Genomic DNA, 21,748 nt, shown 5'->3' with positions numbered 1-21,748 from the left:
GCTATTCTTATTTTGCTGAAGAGTAAGACAAAGATGTTGATGGAGGTGATTCCCTGTATCCAACGTGGTTAAAAGAGTATGGGGGCATGGGGAAGGGGTGGTGAAGGCTCCTCTGGGTGCTGCTGGGCGCTGGCCGGAGGGGCAGGCTCCGCGATGCTCTGCAAGGGGCTGCTGTGGGGAGCCTAAGCTTTTGTCGCTGTTTTGATCCCCTTTTATCCCCATGAAAACCGAGCCAGCTCCCGAATCCCCATTGCACTCCTGAAAGCCACCAGTTCATCCCTCCACCATCCCCTCGGAGGGGACCGAGCCCTCATCCTGCACCCCTCCAGGTTTTCCACGCCATCAAGAGCTCAGGGGGGAGTGAGTCCGGTCCTCGGGGTGCCCCCTTTGGCCACAGGTTGAGAGCATCCCTCCATCCCTGTCCCTGTTTCCCGTCCCCTCTTCCGAGCGTGCCATCACGCTCTCTATCACCCGCATCCCGATGGCATGGTGGAGCGGCAGTGGCACGTCTTTGGCGTGGCGGGTTAGCTGTATGAGCGATGGCGGGGCTGGCCCGCAGGGTCCAGGGCTGCAGCACGGTGCCCGGGCTCGTTGCGCCTTGCTGGGAGTGGAGACGGGGTGGGTGACATGGGGACAAGTGCGTGTCCTCGCTCTGGGCTCTTGGCGAGGTTTTTTGGGGCAGGTCCCCCTGGAGGGAGGGATGGTGGCTCTGTCCTCCTCCGCAGCGACGGCGAGAAGCGTGATACGTCCTCAACGTGTGCAAAATCGAAGAGATAAAGAGACTCAAAACGGGCAGGGTGAGGAGGGAGTGTGGTGGTGGCGGTGGTGGTGGCTGTGGGAGGTTGACTCCGCTGGGCTGCGACGGATGGGGATCTGTGATGGGGAAGAGAAGGGTCATTCATCCTATTGCCAGCTTGGCCATGCCCAGCTACTGCCATAGCTCTGGGGGTACACTGATCTGAATATGGCTTTTTGCCCAAGAGGAAATGCACACCTCCTCAGAACCCAAGCACACAAAGCCATCATGTCCACCTCCTCCTCCCAGCAGACCCTGCTCAGGTTGGAGAAGACCTCAGAGATCATCTAGTCCAACCTCAACGCAACCATGCTACCCTAACAACCTTCTGCTAAATCATGTCCCTGAGTAGCACATTGGTGGGTGGCACATCCTTTATGCCCCATCTCTGCTGAACATGAGCGTCTAAGCCCAACTCCTTTACAAGCTTTGCAGAAAGTTTCTGAAAAAACACCTTCAGCCATCTTCACCAGAATGCCTAATTTAGAAAAGCAGCCATATTGGGTTTATTGACAAAGAACTGCAAGCGAACCCAAATGCCTTCTACCAAACAGCCATCATCCACAGGCTGGTCAGTGTCTCTTTCCCAACTACTGTAGAGGTCCTGAGCTCTTCATGCCCTTCCAGCACCCAACCCCATCTCTCATTCCCCCCATTTGGGGCATACTCACTAAATAAAGAGTACACCATAGGCCGCCAAGACCAGTCCAGCTGTCCAACACACTGCCACGGCCCCACTGCCCACACCGGCCCCCTTGTCACAGATCTTGGTGGTGGGGGGTGGCATGAAAGAGGAAGTGCTGGTGCTCGTCGTCTCTGCAGGGAGGAAGAGTGGGTGGTGAGGGAAGCTGGGGCACCCTAGGATGTTTCCCACAGGAACATGGCACCATCCCACCCCCAAACTGCCCAGCTGTGCTACACTAGGGCCAAGCTGGATAGGCAAGGTTAAGAGAATGGTGCCAATGTGGTCTGTGGAACTTTCCCTTCTCTAACAGTAGACCCAGAGGGTTCCAGAGTGCCCGGCAATGAGTGTCCCCCAGTGCTTCCCAGCCACCCCACAGCTGGTGCCAGTCAGGAGAACCGGTGCAGGGCATGCTCCCATCCTTCTGGGAAGCCAAGGGCTGATAACGTGCATTTGGACACGGTCCCAGCTCTTTCCTAGAAACAGAGGCTTGTTAACTTGGTGGCTTTTATTTCTAATTGGCACCGCTCCGAGCCATTGTGTGGGGTCGGAGGTGTGGAGGGGAGGTAGAGCTGGAGATGGTGGGGGGCAGTGCTCCAGCAAATAATAAATCCAGAGTTCTGTTGTGGCTCTTGGAGCACCCCAGTGAGGAAGATGCCAGAGCTGGGTGTGCTGAGTCAGCACCTCCTGAGCCATTCCAACCAAGCTACAGGGCCACAGGGGTGTGAAGGTACATGATAAAGGGCTGTTCCCCTCTTCCCCCCCCCTCTAGTACTATGGCCTCCATTCCCAGGACCCCTGAGTGCAGAGTTTTTGTGCTGGGTGAGGGTCTCACCTGTGATCTGGACCTCCGTGGTGAGGTGCTTGGGCTCCTCTGTCCAGGGGGTGGCATGCACAGCTACACTCCAGTCGCTCCACGTTCCAATATCATTGTCTTTGGCGGCCACCTGGATGATGTACTCCTTGCCAGCATAGGCATCTGTGATGGTGTGTGACGTCCCATCCGACAGCTCTACCTGTGGGGTAGGTGGGGATCAGGCAGGGGTTGCTAGGGATGGGAGGCAGCCAGAAGAGCAACTGGCAGTGGGAGGTATGAGATGATCAGTGTGTTTAGCCCAGCTAGAGGGTGACAAAGAGACTAGTTTGTGTCACTTTTTTATCACCAAAGGGAGAAAATATCTAGAAGGCAAAGCGAGGGGGTAAAGGGCTGGGATTGAAGCTGGATGTGCATAAATGGCAATGGGCAGAGTGTTAACCCTGATATCCACGTGCCACCATTCATCCACCAAACCAGACTGGAGGTTTTTCTGGGGTGGTCTGGGCCAGAGGTATGACCACTGTGCAGCATAGGGACACAGGGTGATGCTCCAGCTCCAGCTAAGCTAAGGGTGCAGTGAGTCCCCAGATCTGCAGAACCAGAGAGGAATTGCTTCCTCTAGAGGTCACCAGAAACTAGTAAATGTGTGGGTAGCTCTGCTTGGACATGTTGGGTTGTGGGGATCAGGGCAGCCATGGCACTGACTGTCCATGCACATGCTTTCAGGACTGGGAGGAGGTTCCCTTGCATACCTCCAGCAGCCCCAGTCCTGGGCTTGCAGCCCTCTGGCTGGCCATTTGTACAAGGATAAACTCATGTCCAATTGTCTTTCCTAGAAAGAAAGCCCACTGTCATGTTGTCACTGCTCCCTGGGCCACTGGAGACTCCTGGCCGTGTGGCTGCTGATGTAGCAGTTTAACTCCAATCTTAGTCCAGACCTTCTGGGGACATCTGATCCACTTGGAGACCTGTCCTGATAGAAATGCATCCACACTGCAGGGCCATTAGTGAGCAAACACATGGTACTGACAGCAGTAGAAAGCTCAGTGCTGACACAACATGCCAAGGATAACGCCAAGCTGTATCGGACTCCTGTGGTCACCAAAGGGATCACTGCAGGAGAGCACTGTGCATCACTGTGCACCCTTCCTTGAGGTTCATCATTCATAGCCACAGGTTTCACTTCCCATCCATCCTAGTTGTGTCTGGCATGGAGTAGTGCGGGGCCTGTATGACCACGGACACCCCTTTGTGCAGCCTTGTCCTCCCCACTCATCCAGCTGACACAAACCACCTTCCCTTGCAACACATGTTGATAATAAACATGTCCAGGGGGGATGAGGGGCTGACACAGCCCATCTGCTCAGGAGCCAAAGGGGGGACATGGTGCTTGGCCTCTGAGACTGTTGATGGCTTCAAGCCAAGCACTGTGGTCCCAGTGGCTCTGCGCAGCTCTGGGGGCAGGGACATCTGTGTCCAGATGTGGAGTCCTCAGCACAGGAGGGACATAGACCTGTTGGAGCACACCCAGAGGAGGGCCACAAATATGATCCAAAAGCTGGAACAGCACTCCTACGAGGACAGGCTTTGATTGTTGGGGCTGTTCAGCTTGGAGAAGAGAAGGCTATGAGGTGACCTGAGAGCAGCCATTCAATAACTGAAGGGGAGCTACAGGAATGAAGAGGACAGACTCTTTAGCAGCATCTGTGATGACAGAAGGAGAAATGGCTTCAAACTCAAAGGGGGTAGATTTAGGTTGGATATAAGGAAAATTTCTTTTACAGTGAGGGTGGTGAGGCACTGGAACAAGTCACCTAGAAGATGTGGATGATGCCCCATCCTTTGAAACTTTCAAGGCGAGGCTGGATCAAGCCTTTGGCAACCTGATCTAGCTGTAGATGTTCCTGCTCATTGCAAGGGGTTGAAATAGATGAACTTTTAAAGTCTTCCAACTCTAAGACTCTACGATTCAATGGCATTATGCAAGGAAGATGCCACAGCATCTTTGTCCTCAGTGAGCCCCAGAACTCAGCCAGGGTTCACATCTGAAGAGTGGGGGCAGATGGTGGCTGAGGCTCCAGGAGACAGCAGCAAAGTGGGTGATGCTGCCAGGAACGGAAGGCTGCAGGACAGCATCCCACTGTCCAGGGTAACACTGACAGCTGGATTTTATTAAGAACTTGGTTTTTAAGGAGCAAGATAGAGATGAGAACTTCTGCCTGGTTCTTGCTTGCATCCCAAAAAGCTGAAAAGAACTGAACAGCCAAGAGAGGCTGCACCATAGCACAGTGTGCTGATGTGGCAAGGATGTCCTGACACTGCAGCTTGGCATGCATGAGGACACTGTCCCAGCCAGGGATGTGTGCCTTGGCAGCACTTCCTGGCTAGTGTCTGGTGAGGTCAAAGCCATCACCCAGCTCCTTGCAGGAATACCAGAAAGGAAGGAATCCATTTTGAAAAACAATCATCCCTCCTCCCATCTCACCTGCACAGCATGTTCAACATCCCAGCACAGATTTAATCCTTTCATTACACAGATATCACCCTTGGCTTTTATAGAGACACTCTAAAGTTCCCCACTGGAGAAGGGGACACTTTGCTTTCTCACTGTGGGCAAAAACCCTTCTGCCCCTATTCCGTCTGAGTGCTGCCTGCAGCCTGCCACAAGCCAGGCTCTGTGATCCCAGCTGCTCCCAGTGGCGTGGAGCCCCACATCTGCAGCACATCTGGAGCAAAGGGCCTCCTACAGCTCGCAAGGTGCAAAGTTGCTATCAAATCCACAGGGGAGCAGGGAGAAAGGTGTGTGTCTGTCTCAGTGTTGCACTTTTGGGGCTGGGCAGGGGGACGCTGATCCCTGCTTATCTCTGCACATGTGGCATGAACTCTGCAGGGAAGAGCAAAAGCACTGAGCTGGGGTCTGACCAGGCACAGGTGCAGCTTTACTGGTTTTCCAGCCTGATGAAGAGGCAGAGAACCAGCCCTGTGTTGCTTCTTATCTCTATGGCCAGGGTTAGTTGCTCCCTTCCCAGGAAAAGGGTTTGAGTTCCTCTGCCCCAAAAACAAGCTGGATCAGGGTGCCCAGTAGGGACAGGCTCCTAGCACCCAGCACTGCACATCCAGCACTGAGGGGATGATCTCAGCACCTGCTTCTTCTGCTGCCCCCAGATGCAACTGGTCTGCAGCTTAATGTTTGCAGATGGCACTTTGGTGTCACAGGGGACACTTCCCAAGAACCAGGATGAAGCAACTTGGAGGATGCTGTCCTAAGCTATTTAGACAGCAGATAAAAAAGGAAGGTGTAGGGTACAGCACCCATCTCCCCCCTTACACAGAATGTCCTGAAGTGCAGTTTGGGTTTTCCAAGAGGCATTTCTGAGCTAGGGGATATATCCAGAGAGGTAAGAGCTCTGTCATGACTGATGAGAAATTCCATGAGCAGGTGCCCGTGTCTCAGCACAGAAATGCAGCAGCAACAGCAGATGGGAAAACACATAGGGAGTGGGTCCAACTGGACACAGGAAGGGAGAGGCAGCGAGGACAGACTGGGGAGGACGTGGAGGGATGGTTGGGCACACAGCATCAAAGGGAGAGGGAGAAATTCCTTAATCCGCATCCCTGCCACACAGAGACAAAAGTTGGAGGAAGGCTGTGCATGGTAATTTATTTTTTTTTGGCTGGAGGGGTCCACATTTTGCAGCCTGCCTTTGTGCACCTGCCAAAAGTCACTCTGGCTGGCTGTGAAGCGCTGCCCAGATTAATGAGGGATCAGCAGCCAGTGCAGTGCAGAGCTATTAGCATTGCAAAAAAACCCCACCAAAACAACAACAAAAAAACCCACCAGAGAGAAATAAAAAAGAACCCTTGAGCCGCAGTAATTCAGCAGTAATTCAGCCTACAGCTTGCCTAGGGCAGCATGGGCTGGCATCCTGCAGGTCCCCATCCCTGGGACAGTGTTCACACTGAGCAGTGCCCACCTCTCTTCTCACAGATAACAGAAGTTTTAAGGGCACTGTAACCACCCACCCAGTGCAGTGGAGGTTAAGGTAGTGACTTCCCCCTGTGCTCCCCTAGTCTGTCTGGCCAAGGTGCCTTGGAAGCTCATCTGCTTAGGTCCCATCACGTGAGTGAGTAGGGGAATGCAGAAGGAAAGCCCCTCAGGTTGTGGCCAACAATCACCAGGCACTGTGCCTTCTTGCATAAGCTGCTGCTTTAGGTGCCTTTGCTCTCTGCAGCCCACCTGCTCCTGGCGGGCTTTCTCCTGCTCCAAACCAGGGTTAACCCCGAGAGCTGGGTCGTAGCAAACAAGTTGCTGCTGCCTGTGAAATGGTGTCAGCAGAGGCAAAGAAAGATTTTGCTTTCCCATTTTTGTCTGGAAATCATATAGGTCTGATATCAATTACTAATAAAAGAGCCCCCAAACACCTCCTCCTGTGGCACTGTGGGAATCAGTTTGGTTAACCTCAGACAAAACTTTCTCTCTCCTTCACTGATAACTGAAAGGTTGGGAAAAGTGAAGGACCCTCCTCCCTCTGTGCCTCCTCCCTGCAAGCCAGGCAGTGAAGCAGCCCAGTGGGGTCCAAGCCATCGTCCCTGCAGTCACCCCACCAAAAAGACTGCAGCACACAGCTCAGCCCCAGCTATTGGCCGGGGAGGACGAATTATTGCAGGGCTCCTCCGCAGCTTGGCTTGTCTCGCACCAGATGAGGCTGAATGGCTCCCTTCTGGCTTAAAATAAAGAGCATCTTTGAAAGCACAGCTGTAATCTCGTTAATAATGGGACTCTGTCTCCGGATGCGCCTTTGCCTCCTGCCAAGCGACAACTGTCAGAGCTCGCTTCACTTGCAGCCACAGGAGGATGGGGCTGGGATGCTCAGGGCACTCAGCACCAATCTCTAGGCTCTTGCTGCAGATACATTTACCATACAAAAGCTTCCTCCTATCACTGGGGCCAATGCAGAGGAACTACAGCAGATGAGACTCCCAGCTCTGGGCACCTCTGCTCTGCCTGTCTCACACCAAGATGCGAGCGACATTATTCCAGCCTCAACATTTCACTCCCTCCTACCTTCTATTAATTTTTTTTCCCTCTCTTTTTTAATCACTGACTTTGCAGACAGGAGGGGAAGGAAGAGAACTGTTGCAGTAAAAGCGACCAGGCGTGAAGCTTTAACGGCACAGGGTCAGGGTGACCTCCCTGCCAAAGCTGCCTGGAGAAGAGGGGAAACGCAGGCAAAGCAGCACGGGGATGTAAAGAGGCACAAAGAAATGTGGTGTCACAAAGTGACACTGCTGCCACCCTGATGGGAATGCGGCTGCAGCCAGCGGTCACACTAATTGCTTTCCCAGCTCCTTCCTTCTCCTTACCTATCATGGGCAGTGATGTGTAGGATTAGAACATACTTGCATGCTATGTTAGCCCGTAAGAGCCATACATCTGGTAGAAAACACTGCTTTGCTTGGGGGAGGTATCACAACAGACCCTGCACAGACCGCTGCTCACAGCCACCGAACATCCCGGCATGGCATGAAGATCTCTACTAGACGTTCTAAGGAAAGCTGTTTCCAGCCTTTGCAAATGCTTACAGACACGTCTCTAATGCTTCCAAAACAGAAGATGAAGGAGAAAACCCCACTGCATTATTAGCTTTAAACATCCCATGACCTTTTTCTGCAAATCTGAAGACGCACGGTTCGTTAACATTTCGTGTTGTCAGCACGGCCAATGCGTTCAATTAAACTTCACGACAGCATCTGCAAATTGCTGGCAACTCACCAGAGGAAATCCTCCTTTCCTCCCTTGGCTGCCAGCAATACAACTACCTCCGAGCACTGTCACGTTCCTGCGCCTGTGCACCAACCCTGTTGGTGCTCAGCGCACACCATCTCCACTAGAAAAAACAATGGAGAGGTCCTGATCCAAGTGATACCCCAGAGCAGGAGTAATTTGGTACATGAGCTGTGTTGGGCTCCATGAAGTCACCCGGGGCATCCCCAGCTGTGTGTGTGGGGGGGCATGTATCATGGCCAAGGACCTGCATGCCACCGCATCCATGAGTGTGCATGCAGCCGTTCTCACGGGCAGCCTGCAGGAGTGCACAGAGATAGCTGCTGTTGCGAGTTAACCGAAGGAGCCTGTAAAACCAGAAACAGGCTATTAGCAATCCATTAGGAAAGGGTATCCAGTTCCAGCCTAGGTAATCCATTAGAGGAACATCTGAGAGCATTAGGAGAGCTCGCTTGGGGCCAGGATGGGGCTATAAAACAGAAGAGGAAACCATGCTAATCTGGCTTGAATTACAAACTTAAAAGCAGGAGAAAAATAAAGGATACCCTGAACATTTAATGTTTTATATTTAGGAGACAGAACATGAGATTCTGCCAAAAGGAGAGAATGGAAAAACCTGTTTAGGCTACAAATATCTCATCTCTCTTCATGCAGGAAAGAAACTGCCAGCCCCTCTTCCAGAAGGGAAGAGAGTGACGTTGAAGCTGCTCTGCCTTCTGGGTGAGCTCAGTGTCGGTGGGACCGAGTGACCACCTGACATGACAGTGTGGCTGTGTGTCCTGCACAGCTGGCAAATGCCCGTGCCTGGGTTCAGCAGAGCTGCTGTGAGGTGGCATGACAGCCCTGCTGCAAGCAGCATCCCGCACACGTGGACACTCATCGTCTCTCTGTGCTAATAAATCCCAGAGCATGCAGTAATAACTCCCAGAGCAAACTCCAACACAAGAGCTGCTAAGTGGCCTGAGCGGAAATTCACTGCTGAACCCAGGGAAAGGGAGGGCAAACAGCGTGCTGAGGCTGACATGCACCTTTGTGAGCACCCTGCCACATCAAGATGGGGAGGAGGGTCCCCACTGTGTCCCTTGCTCTGCACCGCCCAGGCTGGCTGTCCCTGGGGAAGATGCTGTGCAATGATAGCTGGCTCACCCAGCAGCACTCTCGATAAGATCCACTGCTCCCGCCACGGACGGCTTCATCTTCTGGTGCCAAGGCCTGGCATTATTAAAATCCTGAAAGGAAGAGCCTGGGAGAAAGCAGACGCTGATTGAATCAGGCCCTACAGTATTCGACAGCTCGACATCCATCTGATCCTATTAGTGCTCATTCAGTCCTGTCTGCTGAGGTGCTGTGCATAAATCAGCCCCTGTGCAGATAATGGGAGGTGGAGGGGAGGAAGGAATTGCAGCTTTTGCCAAGAAATGTCACGTGCAATGCGAGCATGAAGGGCTGAGTCTCTGGCCAATCTCTGGAGCTGCCCTCTAGCCCTGCTTCCACAGCAACAGACATTACATTCCACATAGCACTCAGGAAATATTCACCTCAGCACAAATTAACACCTTGCTGTGTAAATACAGGTCCTGTTGCATCCTATCTCAGGACACCTGTCCCTATAGGGAGAGACCTACCACCAACTTAGGTCATGCTGAGCTGGCCTTGGCTTCACCAAGCTATGACTTTCCCTCTCCTGGATGGACTTTGGGTGCTCCTTGGATACTCTCAAGATGCCAACAAGCAATGGGTCTAGAAAAGCAGAGCTTTTAGAATCACAGAATCATTAAGGTTGAAAAGACCACTAAGATCATCTAGTCCACCCATCAACTCAACGGTCAACCCATCACTGCCATGCCCACTAATCTTGTCCCTCAGTACCACATCTTGTTTCTCAACACCTCCAGGGATGGTAAACCTCTAGGGCTCATAGCATCTGGCAACTCACTTTTGGATGCAAACCCCAGTATCTGCAAGGTGTTCAGATGGGCTAAGGAGGGTTGTGGCTGAGCACACCCAGGAGGTCCGGGGCTCTTGCTGCTGCAGCACTGCCATTCGTGGTGTTTGGGAGCTGACTGATTTAGGTTTTGCAAATAGTTCATTTGATGAATAGTGGCAGTTTTCCTCAAATCACCCATAAATCAGATTTTTCATTATGCAGCCAGTGGGGTAGGGAGTCAGAAAGCAAGGCTAGTACCTTGCTCACTGAATGTCTGCACTTGCTTACCGAGCAAATTATTCCCCAAAGACACTTCTCCATCAGCCATTGACTGAGAAAACATGTACTGCAAGTGGCCACGGATAAAGAGTGACACCACTGGGACTACTGTGCCCTCCTGGGATGGTGAAATTTCCAGATGTCATCCTCAGGACTATTCGTGCTCTGCAGATTGGGAAGCCAATTTCTGACTGCCCTGAAGCTGACTTTTGCTGACAGGGTGCCTCGTGCCAGTGTCTCCAACACCTCCATGTATTTCCCACCATGGCTGTGTGACATTCTGTCCCCTCATGGGCTTAGCCCCAGCCCAACATTGAGGCAGGAAGCAGCCCATTGGCATGTGTATCGTGAGGACCAGGCTGCAGTTGGGGAAAACACCAGCCTTTTTCACAATGGTTTCATAAACTGAAATAAATGACTTTGCATTTTGTATTTCCCATGCACTTTCCACCTTTCCCCACAATTTGAATGCTTTCCTCCTCAAAATGAAAAAAAACTCTTCCAACCACGTGAATATCCAAGCTCTCCCATCGCTCACTTACCCCAGCAGAGTGCTTGGCAGCTGCTCCCTCCCTCCCTCTGAGAAGAGAAGGGCAAGGAGAGACAAGTGGGAGAAGACTCTACTGGCACCTGTCTGGTTTTCAAAGCCATCAGCAAAATGCTTCAGTCTGAAACAAGACCTGCGCCGCTACCTTATCAAAGAAAAGCAACTGAAAGAGAAAAACCCACTGGGATGATGACGTCTTACAGAGACACCAGCGCAGCACAAAGCCTCTCATCCCCTTTTTGAAATGTTTTTCTCCCTAAGAAGAGCTGTCTGGCAGAAAATCCCTCTCGGCTCCGCATCGCAGGTGAGCTCCTTGGGGATGGAACGTTTGCTCCCATTTGTCTCTTTTCTGGGCAAAATGCCTCATCAAGCAAACTGCCGCCACGCTTGCCTAATTGGCTTTCCTCTGGCCCATCTCAGAGATCTAGGGATGAGCCACACCGGTGCAGCAGCACCTCTCATCCAACAGCAGATTGCTTTCCTTCATAAGTGGAGCATGCAAGCAGCAGCATATAGCAAAGAAGAAGAAAAAAAAACTCCTGTTCGTTATCTTCCTGCTGCTAACAAATGAAATCTGTCCTGCGGGCTGCCAAGGATTGCACTGACAATTTTTTTTTTTAAAAGAAACAAGAAATAAAAGTAAGAAATACGATAACATCGTGGCGATCGCTCCATTGCCGACTGTGCCCTGAGTTACGGCGAACGGTATTTTATCTTCGGCTCAAAATCTAAATGTGGCAGAGGCACATTTAAATGCAGTGACATTTATACTTTAAATGCCTTTTACATCTTGTTGGCAGGTTTTATATAGAACATATGTATGGAAAACAGATACAGGCCGCGGATTAAAATGCAGAGAGGGGAGAGTCTGCAGAGCCATTTGTAGGCAGAGTATGACTTAAAAGAAAGAGGAAGAAAAGGGATGTGGGAAAAAAAGAGAGGAAAAGGGGCTGTCTTGACAGGGAAGTGAACAGACATTCCTCGGTCCCTGGCCACCCCATGTTGCCAGCCTGCTGCCTCCTGCTCAGCATCACTTACGTGCTGCCACTGGTCCAGGATGAGGGGTCGATAGCGCAGGAAGAACTTGAGTGGGAAGGACTCAGGGTCAGGCCAGGATGAAGGATTCTGCCATGACACTTCCAGCCGCCGAGGGTTATTGGGCACAGGCTTGGCCACCACGAACTCTGGAGGATCTGGCTTTACTGGAAGGGAAAAGAATGACTGTTAAAGTCCCACTAAAAGGATGCAATGGCACTTACAATGGGGAGGTGGGTGAAAAGCCCACCTAAGTGATGTGCTCTGGGGATGAATAAGCCCATGTGATGGCTCCTGAGCCACAGAAAATCACCTTTTAGTATCCATGGGTCAGGAATGTCCTGCCTCAGAGTAACCAGCACCAAGGAGATGCCAGCACCTGGACAGAATAGAGAGCATCCCTCCACCCCGCAGGTACCTGGGTGAGAGCAGGGAGCTTGCCCTAACCCCATGCTTTCCTTGCTCCTCCAGATGGCTGTGAGTCTGACCTGCCATCAAACCCACTCACCTCTTAGCAGATTGCAGAGTTTAGGGCTGGGGATTCCAAGTACTGGCTCATTTTATGCAGCACAGGAGAACCCTGTGGTGATCATCTTCCACTCTAAGTCTCTTTCTCACTCCTACTTTTGAGACACAGGGATATTCTTTCACTACGCAACAAGTATTTCAAGTGAATATTAATTGACTGTTAGCTATGCAATATGCTCTGAAGTTGCTGCTACTTTAAAGTGCTGGGATCAAAACCCAGACAGGCTGTGATGAACAGTGTTGCCTCTTACAGAGTCAGTTTTGCTCCTCACCAAAAGTCTGCCCAGACCCCAGCAGCTCAGACTCTCAATTTGCAGCAGCAGAGCTCTGAGAAGTCCAAAATATGGGCTGTGCAGAGACCTGGCAGCCTTGTTAAAATACATGCCTCCTGAGCAGCTGTGTGTGGAGATATCCTGAAGCTCTGCTGCAGACCTGGGAGCTGGGAAGGCGAAGGATTTCCATGGGACATCTCACAAGGCTCTCTGCGCTCACTAAGAATAGTGATGCAGGTGGTCACTGAATCACAGAATCACAAAATGGTGCTGCCCTGGGAGAGCTCTCAACACTCCCCAAATCCACATGGAGACTGAAGGAAGATACTGTCACTTCTGCCTGAAAACCACCAGATAAAGTAATGTCCTCCTACACTGACCAGAAACTTGTGAAGGCACCATCTCTGATTCCAAGCATGCAGGGGGGATTCCGGGTTTGGGAGGAGCCTGGCAAAGCTCCTGCCATGCATTCAGAGCCATCTCCTCCCTGCTGGCCCCATAGAGATGCCATTTCCACAGTGGCTTCGCATCCTCTGGTCAATGAAGGCAACAAGTGAGCTGCAGGCTTGAAGCTGTATGTGACTGGGTGCTCATCTGGGATGGCACAGCTGCAAAGGGAGTCGTGTGTATGCCACTCACCGCCACTTTGCAAGGGGTGGGTTGGAGCTGGGCAGTGCAGGCAATCAGTGCACAAGGTTTTTGGGGTCATCGCATTTGAGGACAGTAACTGTGTGAGGCAGGCAGGAGCTGTGGTGGGAGGGATGATTTGCTGGGACTGCAACACTGAGCTACTCCAGATGGCTGTGTAATTCCCTTGCTCACTTTGAATCCCTGGGCTTGGGCTGGACATCGGCTTCCATCCACGGGGCCTTGGAGTCCAAACACATACGGAAAAATATAAATCCAGTGCTGGCTCAGCAGGCTGGGTTTGCAAAACAACAATCTGTTTGGCTGAATGAATGCAGATGAAAGCAAATTGTGGCTCCACAGCAAGGGATAAAAGCACCAGGGTGGGGATGGACACTATAGGATGTCACAGCTGTGAGCAGAGCCCTGGCGTAATGCAGGGAATGGGAAATGCCACTGAGGCAGGTTGGAGGAGAGCAAAGAAGGTGCTGAGGGGGAAATCATCTCTCTGTCTTTCAGGGACGTGCCCCCCTCACACAGGTCAGCAGCCATTAGAGGAGAGCTGTGCTGGCTCAACATGAGTGTGGTAGAGCTCCTGGCTGTAGTGAGCCTTCAAACGTCACCGTGTCTTAATGGGAAAACCATCACGAGGGCTGCGGCTGCCTCCCCATGTGCCCCCCCGGCTCTGGGCTCCTGCCCAGACCTAAGAGAGGTGAGGCAGTGCCAGCCCCTCCCAGAAAAGAGCTGGAGCTGCTCCTGCCACGTCGCTCCATCGCTGCAGGGATGTGGGAGACAGTACACGGGGCTCTACACCTCCTCTGCAACTGGTCCAGTGCTTGACCTTGAAGGAGTGCTTCATCCTCCACAGCATCCCAAGTCACTGCTCCCCACTCCTCCTTCCCCCAGCCTTTGTCTGCCCAGTCCATTTAGACAGCAAATTGCGAGGCAGGGGCTGTCTGGCCGTACATCAGCAAGCATAATGGAGCTGCGTCCTCAGCACAGGCCCGCAGGCAGTAATGTAATATAAGTAATAATAGTAATAATAATAATAATGGACGATGGGCATTAGGCTGAGTATTGGTTAAGCGGCTGCAAAACCAGATGTAATATTATCCTGCAGAGCTGAGGGAGCATCTCCAAACATTCCTGAGAAGGAGACATGGGATTTGGCTGGGAGGCAGCTCACAGCTCATCCTGCTTCACTTTCAGGCTCAGAAAGGGCCTTGCGGTTATCTCTGGTTTTTGGAACAGGCCAGGCTTTGCCTAAAGGTTCTGCAGGCTCATGCTGGACCACAAGTGCTCATCAAAGAAGGTGCTGCTTGAGCACACATCACGCATCCATCCTTCTGCCCCATGCTGAAATGGATGCCTTGCGGCTGTTAAATATCCCCTGGCATTTTCCCCGAGAAGAGGGACATTAAACTCCATGTCTTAGCCAAATGTCAGTCTACGTAATTTAATTCTGCCTTCCTAAGTAGTATGAATTGAACTGACCTTCTGTCTAGGCAACTGTATACCCGTGCTCAGGGACTGAATTTCTTACAGGGGACAGCACGTTCATCCTCACAAAGCCCCTCTGCAACACTCTATGCATTCATTGCCCTGGAGCTGCGGTGTGGACAATTGTACGACCTCCCTGGGGTCACACAAGGGGCGCATAGCAGATGTGGAATGACACCACGGCCTGTGCTGCCACTTTCCTCCTGTCCTGAGCATGTCCCAGCAGCCTGGCATGGGGTGAGGAAAGAAAATCCAACAATAACCCTTTGGTTATTACCCACTTAACTCTTTCTGGGCAACCTAAGCAAGTCCCTTTGTGCTCCCTTGCTTGGCTGTAGCCCTACCATCTCACCAGAATAATCAGTGTTGCCAATACATTTTTAATGCTGTACATCTTCTCCTGTTAATCTGCACCATGTTTACATTAAAAGAAAGGAAGGCATTGCCACCAAGATGGGATGCTGGCACTGTGGTGCTGTCCCTGCTCTGCGGCAGGATGCTCTTGGAAGTGGGGGATTCATCCCAGAAGGACATCAGTGTTCCCAGCCACCATGAAGGGGAAGGGTAGCCCCTAGCACACTGCATCACTGCCTGGCACCTTCCTCTGCCTCAAACCCTCTCCTCTCTTCCTCCAGCCTTTCCCCCTCCTGGCTGGGGACTGGAGATGTGATGCCTGCAAGGTTTTGCACAGCCCTGCCCTCACCACATTCACCTTTATTAATATTTATACCTTTGCAGAAAACATAATTATGAAAACAATTTCCAGCAGCGAGACAGGGCAAGGAGGCAGCCCGGATGTCCTAGCAATGAAAAATGGGGGTCAGAGGGCTGGAAACCTTCTTCTAGTCATCACTGGAAATGGAAACAGAGAGCAGCCCCTTGCAGCTGGCTGCTAACAGGCAGCGTCGTGTGACCGCCAGCACGGCATCGGCTCCGGATATCAAAAGAAAGCACCACTCATTTTCCACTCAATTAGAGTCCATCTTCCAAGCGGCTGGGGAAGGGATTTGCTGCTGAGGACTCCGGTGGAGGAGGAAGGAAGCAAAACCAAAGAGATCACCTCTTCCCAGGGGTCTTTTTGTGGCTTGCCAGCGGGTGGTCCCAGCAGGCATGAAGTAAGGGCTTCACACCCCTGAGACCTTTGCAATGAACCAGTGCAATAGCTCTGTTTCAAGCCCGAGGTTTCTCTGCACCTCCACCTAGCAAAGCAGAATTCAAAGATGAACTCTCTGACTGGTGACTGATCTGATCTGCTGGGACCCACCAACCATGCTGGGGCACAGGCTCTACCCTGCACTGCTGCAGTTGCAGCTGCAAAGAGCAGACCTCCTAGAAGTACAGACATGCAAGGCAGCCAGAAGTCACCCAGGCAGAACTGCCAGTCAAAGTACAGTAGTACAGTAGTGTTTTAATCAAAAACAACATCGGGAAGGCTCAAGGAGAAGCTCGATGCAGGATATGTGGCTGTTGCTGAGTTCATCCTGGAACATCTCTGCTACTCCTGCTGACTGCCTGCTTGCTCACCTCTGCACTTCTTACATACTAAAGCCATAAAAAATCCTCAGGGGGAAAATTTCACAGCCGTGCAGAACTCAGAGATTTTAAGGCCGTAAGATAGTGAAGCACTGTGGTGTGCCATTACCCCTTCCTTAAGTGCCTTTGAGCATCTGCCATGGGGTACTGGGGGTCTCACACCCCCGCAACAGCTGGAACACATCTGGTCAAAGGCAGTGGTATCGCACCCATGCTAGCAGCTGGCCCTGCTCATTGCTGCTGTGACCCAGCTGGGTTCAGGCTCTCAGGCTGGATCTGGATTGTGCCGGTGCTGGGCCGGGTGTGCTTCCCAGGGGGGATGCCCCTGTTTGCTGGAGGGGGACGGGCAGATTCTTCCTGCAGAGGTGGTGCCGGCTGCTTTACTCAGGAGTGGCACCAAATGTTCTCCAAGCCAGGCAGGGCATGGGTGGGATGCAGATGTTACAGGAGGATGCCCTGAACTCCTGGAGGAGGGAATGCAAGGAACTCGGAAAATGCAGCTTAATTGCTGCCCTGGGTCTGTTGTCCGGAGGTTACCTTCATTTAAGGAGTGTATCTTCCACAAAGACAATAATTTCCATTTTAAAAACACCCAAGTGACTAAAACTCCACCACTTCCCTTCTAAGCTCCTTGCTTTGTTATTAATATTCACAGTGCACTAAAGAAAAGGAACTTTGGACATGAACCACAGCAGCGGGGACACAAAAGGACAGAACTGGCACCTTGTTTCTTGCTTGATATTTTCCAGGACTTAGAGCAGAAAGGGAAAATCTGGGACAGAAGTGGAGCTCTTCTTCCTGAACTCTGGCAATTCTGGCTGCTCAGGACTGGCACACGCAGCATGTCCATAGCACTGACTGACTGCTGGCTGCATTTCAGGGATTCATTTATTTGATTCTCTGGTCCAGTAATTGCCTCATGTAAACAGCAAATTGTTTTTAGACTTGTTCCTGAATTCCGCTCTCTCATTTTTCCTGCTCTTTGAAAACGGACAATCTTGTCTCCTCACCAGCTACGGTTTGCCTTTAGCAGGTGGCAAAAGAGCCATGCTCAGCCCTCTGCTTTGCCACTGTCCCACTGAACTGCCTGCTCCATAATGGTCCACTATTGGAGGAGTGCCATCAGCAGAGCTGAGCCCTCTCTGTCTCTACTGGTGCCAGACAAAGGCTTAGTGGTAGCCTTGCAAAGGTCTGGAAGATGGGGCAGCACACATGCAGGGCTGGTATGGCACCGTGGCTGTTCCTGATGCTCTGCAGAGCTCTGCTGGGTATTTACAGCCAGGGTGATGCAGGATGCTCAGAGGACCACAGCAGCCACAGAAGGTCAGTTTTGCTACCATGTCTGGGCTGTGCCTGTGCTATGCATGCACACATAATTGTCTTCCAATGCTAATTCTTGCAAATCTGCTTCAAACATGAAGAAAAAACTTCTGTTTTAGCAATATTCAGAGGTGTGAGAAGGGCAGTGCTGTGATTCCCCAGCCCTCTGCCCTGGTACATGACAACTGCTTCCCCAGCCCCTAGCTAAGAGAAGCTTAACACCCCAGGAGAACCTGGACCACAGAAGACAGGACCAGGAAAAGCATCAGGAACCACCATGGGGGCTGCCCATCTGCACCCCAGGATGCCCAGGTGCCAGTATCCCCACATGGTAGCCCCTCCACCACACACCCCTAAGAAGGAGCACACATCCCACAGCAAAACCCAAATATCCCAATCCCTTTGGTGGTTATGGCAGGGCCCAGAGGATGAGGGGGCTCTGGTGAGATGCAAGCATGGTTTCTACCCCAGCTCTATCTCATGCATGGGCAGACAGAGACTTGGGAAGCCTGATGCTTCCCTCGCCCATTGGTGCAGTGGGACATGCAGTGCACAGATCAAATCAAACCCAACACTGGAGAAGCCAGCTGCTGCCGTGGAAGTTACCTATGGCGAACTCGTCAAAGGTGAGAGTGGTGGAGCTTTTGCCCAGAGCATTCGTGACTGTCAGAGTCACCTTGTACTTCACTGTTGAGAAGAGCTGGAGGTATCTGATGTGACACCTGTTTTTGGGGAAGATGTCCTTCTCACAGACCATCTCTCTTGTGCCATGTCTGGAAGTAGGAAGAGAAGAGCTGTTAGCTACAGACCAGCACTCAGGGTGGGGATGCACTCACACAGCTGGAGAGGAGCCGTGTGGTGCACCCACTCTGCACAAGGTTCCCAAACGCCAGAACCCCCCTGCTGCCATCCTCATGGGACAGAATTTCACATGGGAATGTGTTATTTTGGATGGAAGCCTGCAGAGACTGGGGTGAAGGTGTTTGTGCTGGCTCCCAGAAACTGCTGCTGCTCTTCCCCTGTGCTGCTGCAAGGGTGAGACCTTATGGGGGCTAGGGTTGGTTCTGCCTGTCCTGTGGGATTATCAGGATCTGTCTTCCTTCTGCTCAGTAAACAAGCCCCAAAAGCAAAGGCATGGTATTAGAAGTAGTTCCAGGACCCCTGCACAGGGCAGTGGGTGATGCCATGGCATGGCAAAAACTGGCAACATCCAGTTTTCAGGAGGGAGCTCGGCTGTGCCAAAACTGCTCAATAATGGAAAATATAACTTCCACCACAGGGGAGTGGTATGGACAGGATGAACTTCAGGGGAATGGGGAAGGGGATCTAGGAGTTAGCCTCAAAGCCTCTAGGCCCCCAAATCCACACCTAGGCCCATAGGTCTCCCTCTAGAGCTTAAGAACTCTAGTTTACACCCTAGTTATTGGGTCTTCTAGGCTTCAGTTCTTCCTTCTATGCCTGCCCTGAGGCCTAAAGGATTTTACGCCTCATCGTCAACCTGCCAGGCCTCTAGGATTCTAGAGGCTGCTGGCGGTAACCTCTGGGGATATGGGATCTTCCTTGGGACAAAGCCCCCATGTCAAGTGTGGATGTCTCCAGAGCATCCCTCCTAGGGGCCATCTTTCAGATGCTGTCAGTGTGTGCGAAGCACAGCTGTCCCAGAGCACTATTTGGAACCTGCTCGGGGCTGTAGGGAACAAAGTGCTCTCCCTCTCAGGCACTTACATGACAGAGATGTTGAAGGAGTTGGGGATGTAGGTAGGGCTGGGCAGGTGCCAGACACAGTAGAAACCCTTCGGGTAGTTGTTGGACCGACACGTCAGCAGTGGCTCTTTTGGGGGGACTGCCAAGGAAAGAGAAAGAGGAATTATTCATCCAGGTGGGCTTATCACCAGCTCCTGAACATGGAGAGGTCCCTCCCCTCCAAGCACACCCCAGCTGAGAGCTTGCCTCCTCCCCCAACAGGTCACCAGCCCTGATGACATAAAGGGTGGCAAAGAAGGTTGGCAGGTACTGGGGAAATTATCTCCAAGACAGCTACACAGAGATGTTTCTGATGGGGAGGATGTGCTGCTCTCTTGACCCCATTAAGCTGCAGTGCTCACGGCTTTCTCCGCCATGTCCCCAGGGAGTGCTAAACTTCTTGTTGAGGGATGATCCTCAGGAAGACCTGAGGTCCTTAAAGGGATGGAGAAGGATTGCTTATGACAAGATGCAGAGAAGCAGCCTGAAAACAGCGGGGAAAATCCAGCCCTGCAGGAACAGCTGTACTATTGCTCTCAGCAGCAAGGCAGAGCATCCTGTCTCCAAGTGCTCGTGCTGCACTTGGCTTTCCCAAACATGCAAGCAAAGATCAAACAGCATGCAGGAGTGCAGCAGAGAGGCAGGAAACCTCCGTGAAACACTCATGTGGGAGGAGGAACTGTGATACCTTTCAGCTGATAAATTTTGCCCTTGCAGGTTAGTAACACGCTAAAATTACTGAAGTTAACTCCTTTCTGTACCTGCACTCTTCCACTGCTAAGAGCAGCACCATGGCATGGCACCTTGGAATAAGACAAACTCCCTTGGCTGGAAGGGGGAAACTGAGGCATGGGGCTTGTACATGCCTCATTGCTCCGGGGCAGGATGGAGCAAGCAGGCAGCACAGAATAAGCAGCATAAACAGGGTGTGGGATGCAGAGGGGTCAACACGCTGCTCTGATAGGAGATGTGTGTTCCCCCTAATGGCTATTTCAGCCTTCAGACAGCAGACGAAGGCCAGAGCCTCATAATGAGCCTCCCAGGTAAATTATTTAAGCAGATCCTCCGCAGCTAATCACAAGGCCAGAGACAAGGGCCTTCTCCCCGCTACATTTCTTCTCCTCCTCCTCCTCTGGCCATTCTTAACCCTTCCCTGCCCCACAGATACTCTAAGGGTGAGCCTGCAACAAGCTGAGGGCAGCATCACCCGTTGCAGGGGTCAATAGGAAGGCTCTGGGGACCCCTGGAAGATGTTTCTGAGGGGTGAAGTAGTGCAGGGGGACTTCGGGACACGCTCTGGTGTCCCAGTGACCGCGGGGTGGCAGTGTGGGCTCACAGCACCTGGCACGGTGGTTGGGATAGGGATGGGAATGGGGATCGGGGTATGGCAGTGCTAAGAGGATGCCATGGGGCTCTCCTGCTTTGTTCAGTGCTGCACAGATCCTGTGGGGCAGCAGAAGCCAGTCCAGGCTCTGGATATAGGGCAACTCCAATGCCCCTCACGGTGCCTTGCCCTGTCTGCAATTAGACCAGTTGATAATAATTTATTTTTGCAATTACATCAGATTCAGCTCTGTGTTGGCCTCATGTCCCTGATTTGCTTTGCCAGAGGCAGGGGACTGCTCACTGCTGCCCATTCCCATCCCTGCTCTGCAGCAGTCTGCAAAGGGAATCTTCATAGGCTCCCTGTGCACCACACAGGCTTCAGGGGCATGGACTCAGCCCCCAGCTTCTGTGCTTGTGGCAGCCTCAGCCATTCATCCTGAGTCTCTGCCTCCATCGTGCCTATACTCAGCCAGTGCAAAGCCAGGATGATGTGCCACCTGGAGAGATGACTGGGAGACTGCATGGCTCGCTATGGTCATGACCCCAGGTGCCACTAAGGAAGGAGTACCAAGCCCTTTGTGAGATGAGATGGTGCACCAGGAGAGGGTCACGGCCACCCTTCCTGAGCTGGTGGCAAGTCCCATCACTCTATGGCAGATAGGAACCTGCAACCCCGCTCCTCTACCAGCCTTGGCAAGAAAAATCCTTGCCAGCACAGCTCATCCTACCCATCAAAGGCTCTTACAGACAGCAAATAAAATAGCAGGCTCCAATCGATCCTGCACTCCATAATGCTGTCTTTGGAGGTGGGCCAGGCTGACAACCGATAGAGAGAGCAAGAAAGGCAGCGAAGGGAAACTGAGCCATCAGGGAGCATTAAAGGCTTTTTCTGTCCTGAGGATCTCAGAAGGCTTTGGGCAGTGTGTCTGGGTGCACAGATCCCAGTTCCACCTTTCCTTTCCCAGTCCCACCAGGCTGATGTCCAGCTCCAAGCCCCAGCATCCCCCAGCCCAGCAATGGCCTTACATAGC

General features: G+C 52.1%; 1 protein-coding gene across 3 annotated transcripts in view; it reads right to left on the bottom strand.

Moving 5' to 3' along the window:
- Positions 1-391: 391 nt before the first annotated feature.
- The window catches only part of CNTFR (ciliary neurotrophic factor receptor), a 165,466-nt gene continuing 144,109 nt past the window's right edge, over positions 392-21,748 (bottom strand). For all 3 annotated transcript variants that reach the window (XM_015848429.2, XM_032441286.1, XM_032441287.1), the window contains exons 5-10: positions 19,374-19,491; positions 18,255-18,421; positions 11,872-12,035; positions 2,314-2,494; positions 1,468-1,612; positions 392-873 (exon numbers count right to left, since the gene is read on the bottom strand). In XM_015848429.2, the coding sequence (XP_015703915.1) occupies position 873; positions 1,468-1,612; positions 2,314-2,494; positions 11,872-12,035; positions 18,255-18,421; positions 19,374-19,491 (776 nt within the window). In that variant the 3' untranslated portion in view covers positions 392-872. The remainder of the gene's footprint in view (positions 874-1,467; positions 1,613-2,313; positions 2,495-11,871; positions 12,036-18,254; positions 18,422-19,373; positions 19,492-21,748) is intronic.

Source organism: Coturnix japonica, chromosome Z (assembly GCF_001577835.2).
Source record: "Coturnix japonica isolate 7356 chromosome Z, Coturnix japonica 2.1, whole genome shotgun sequence".
NCBI lineage: Eukaryota > Metazoa > Chordata > Aves > Galliformes > Phasianidae > Coturnix > Coturnix japonica.
The sequence above is the reverse complement of the archived record's forward strand: the minus strand, read 5'-3'. Positions and strand labels throughout refer to the sequence as shown.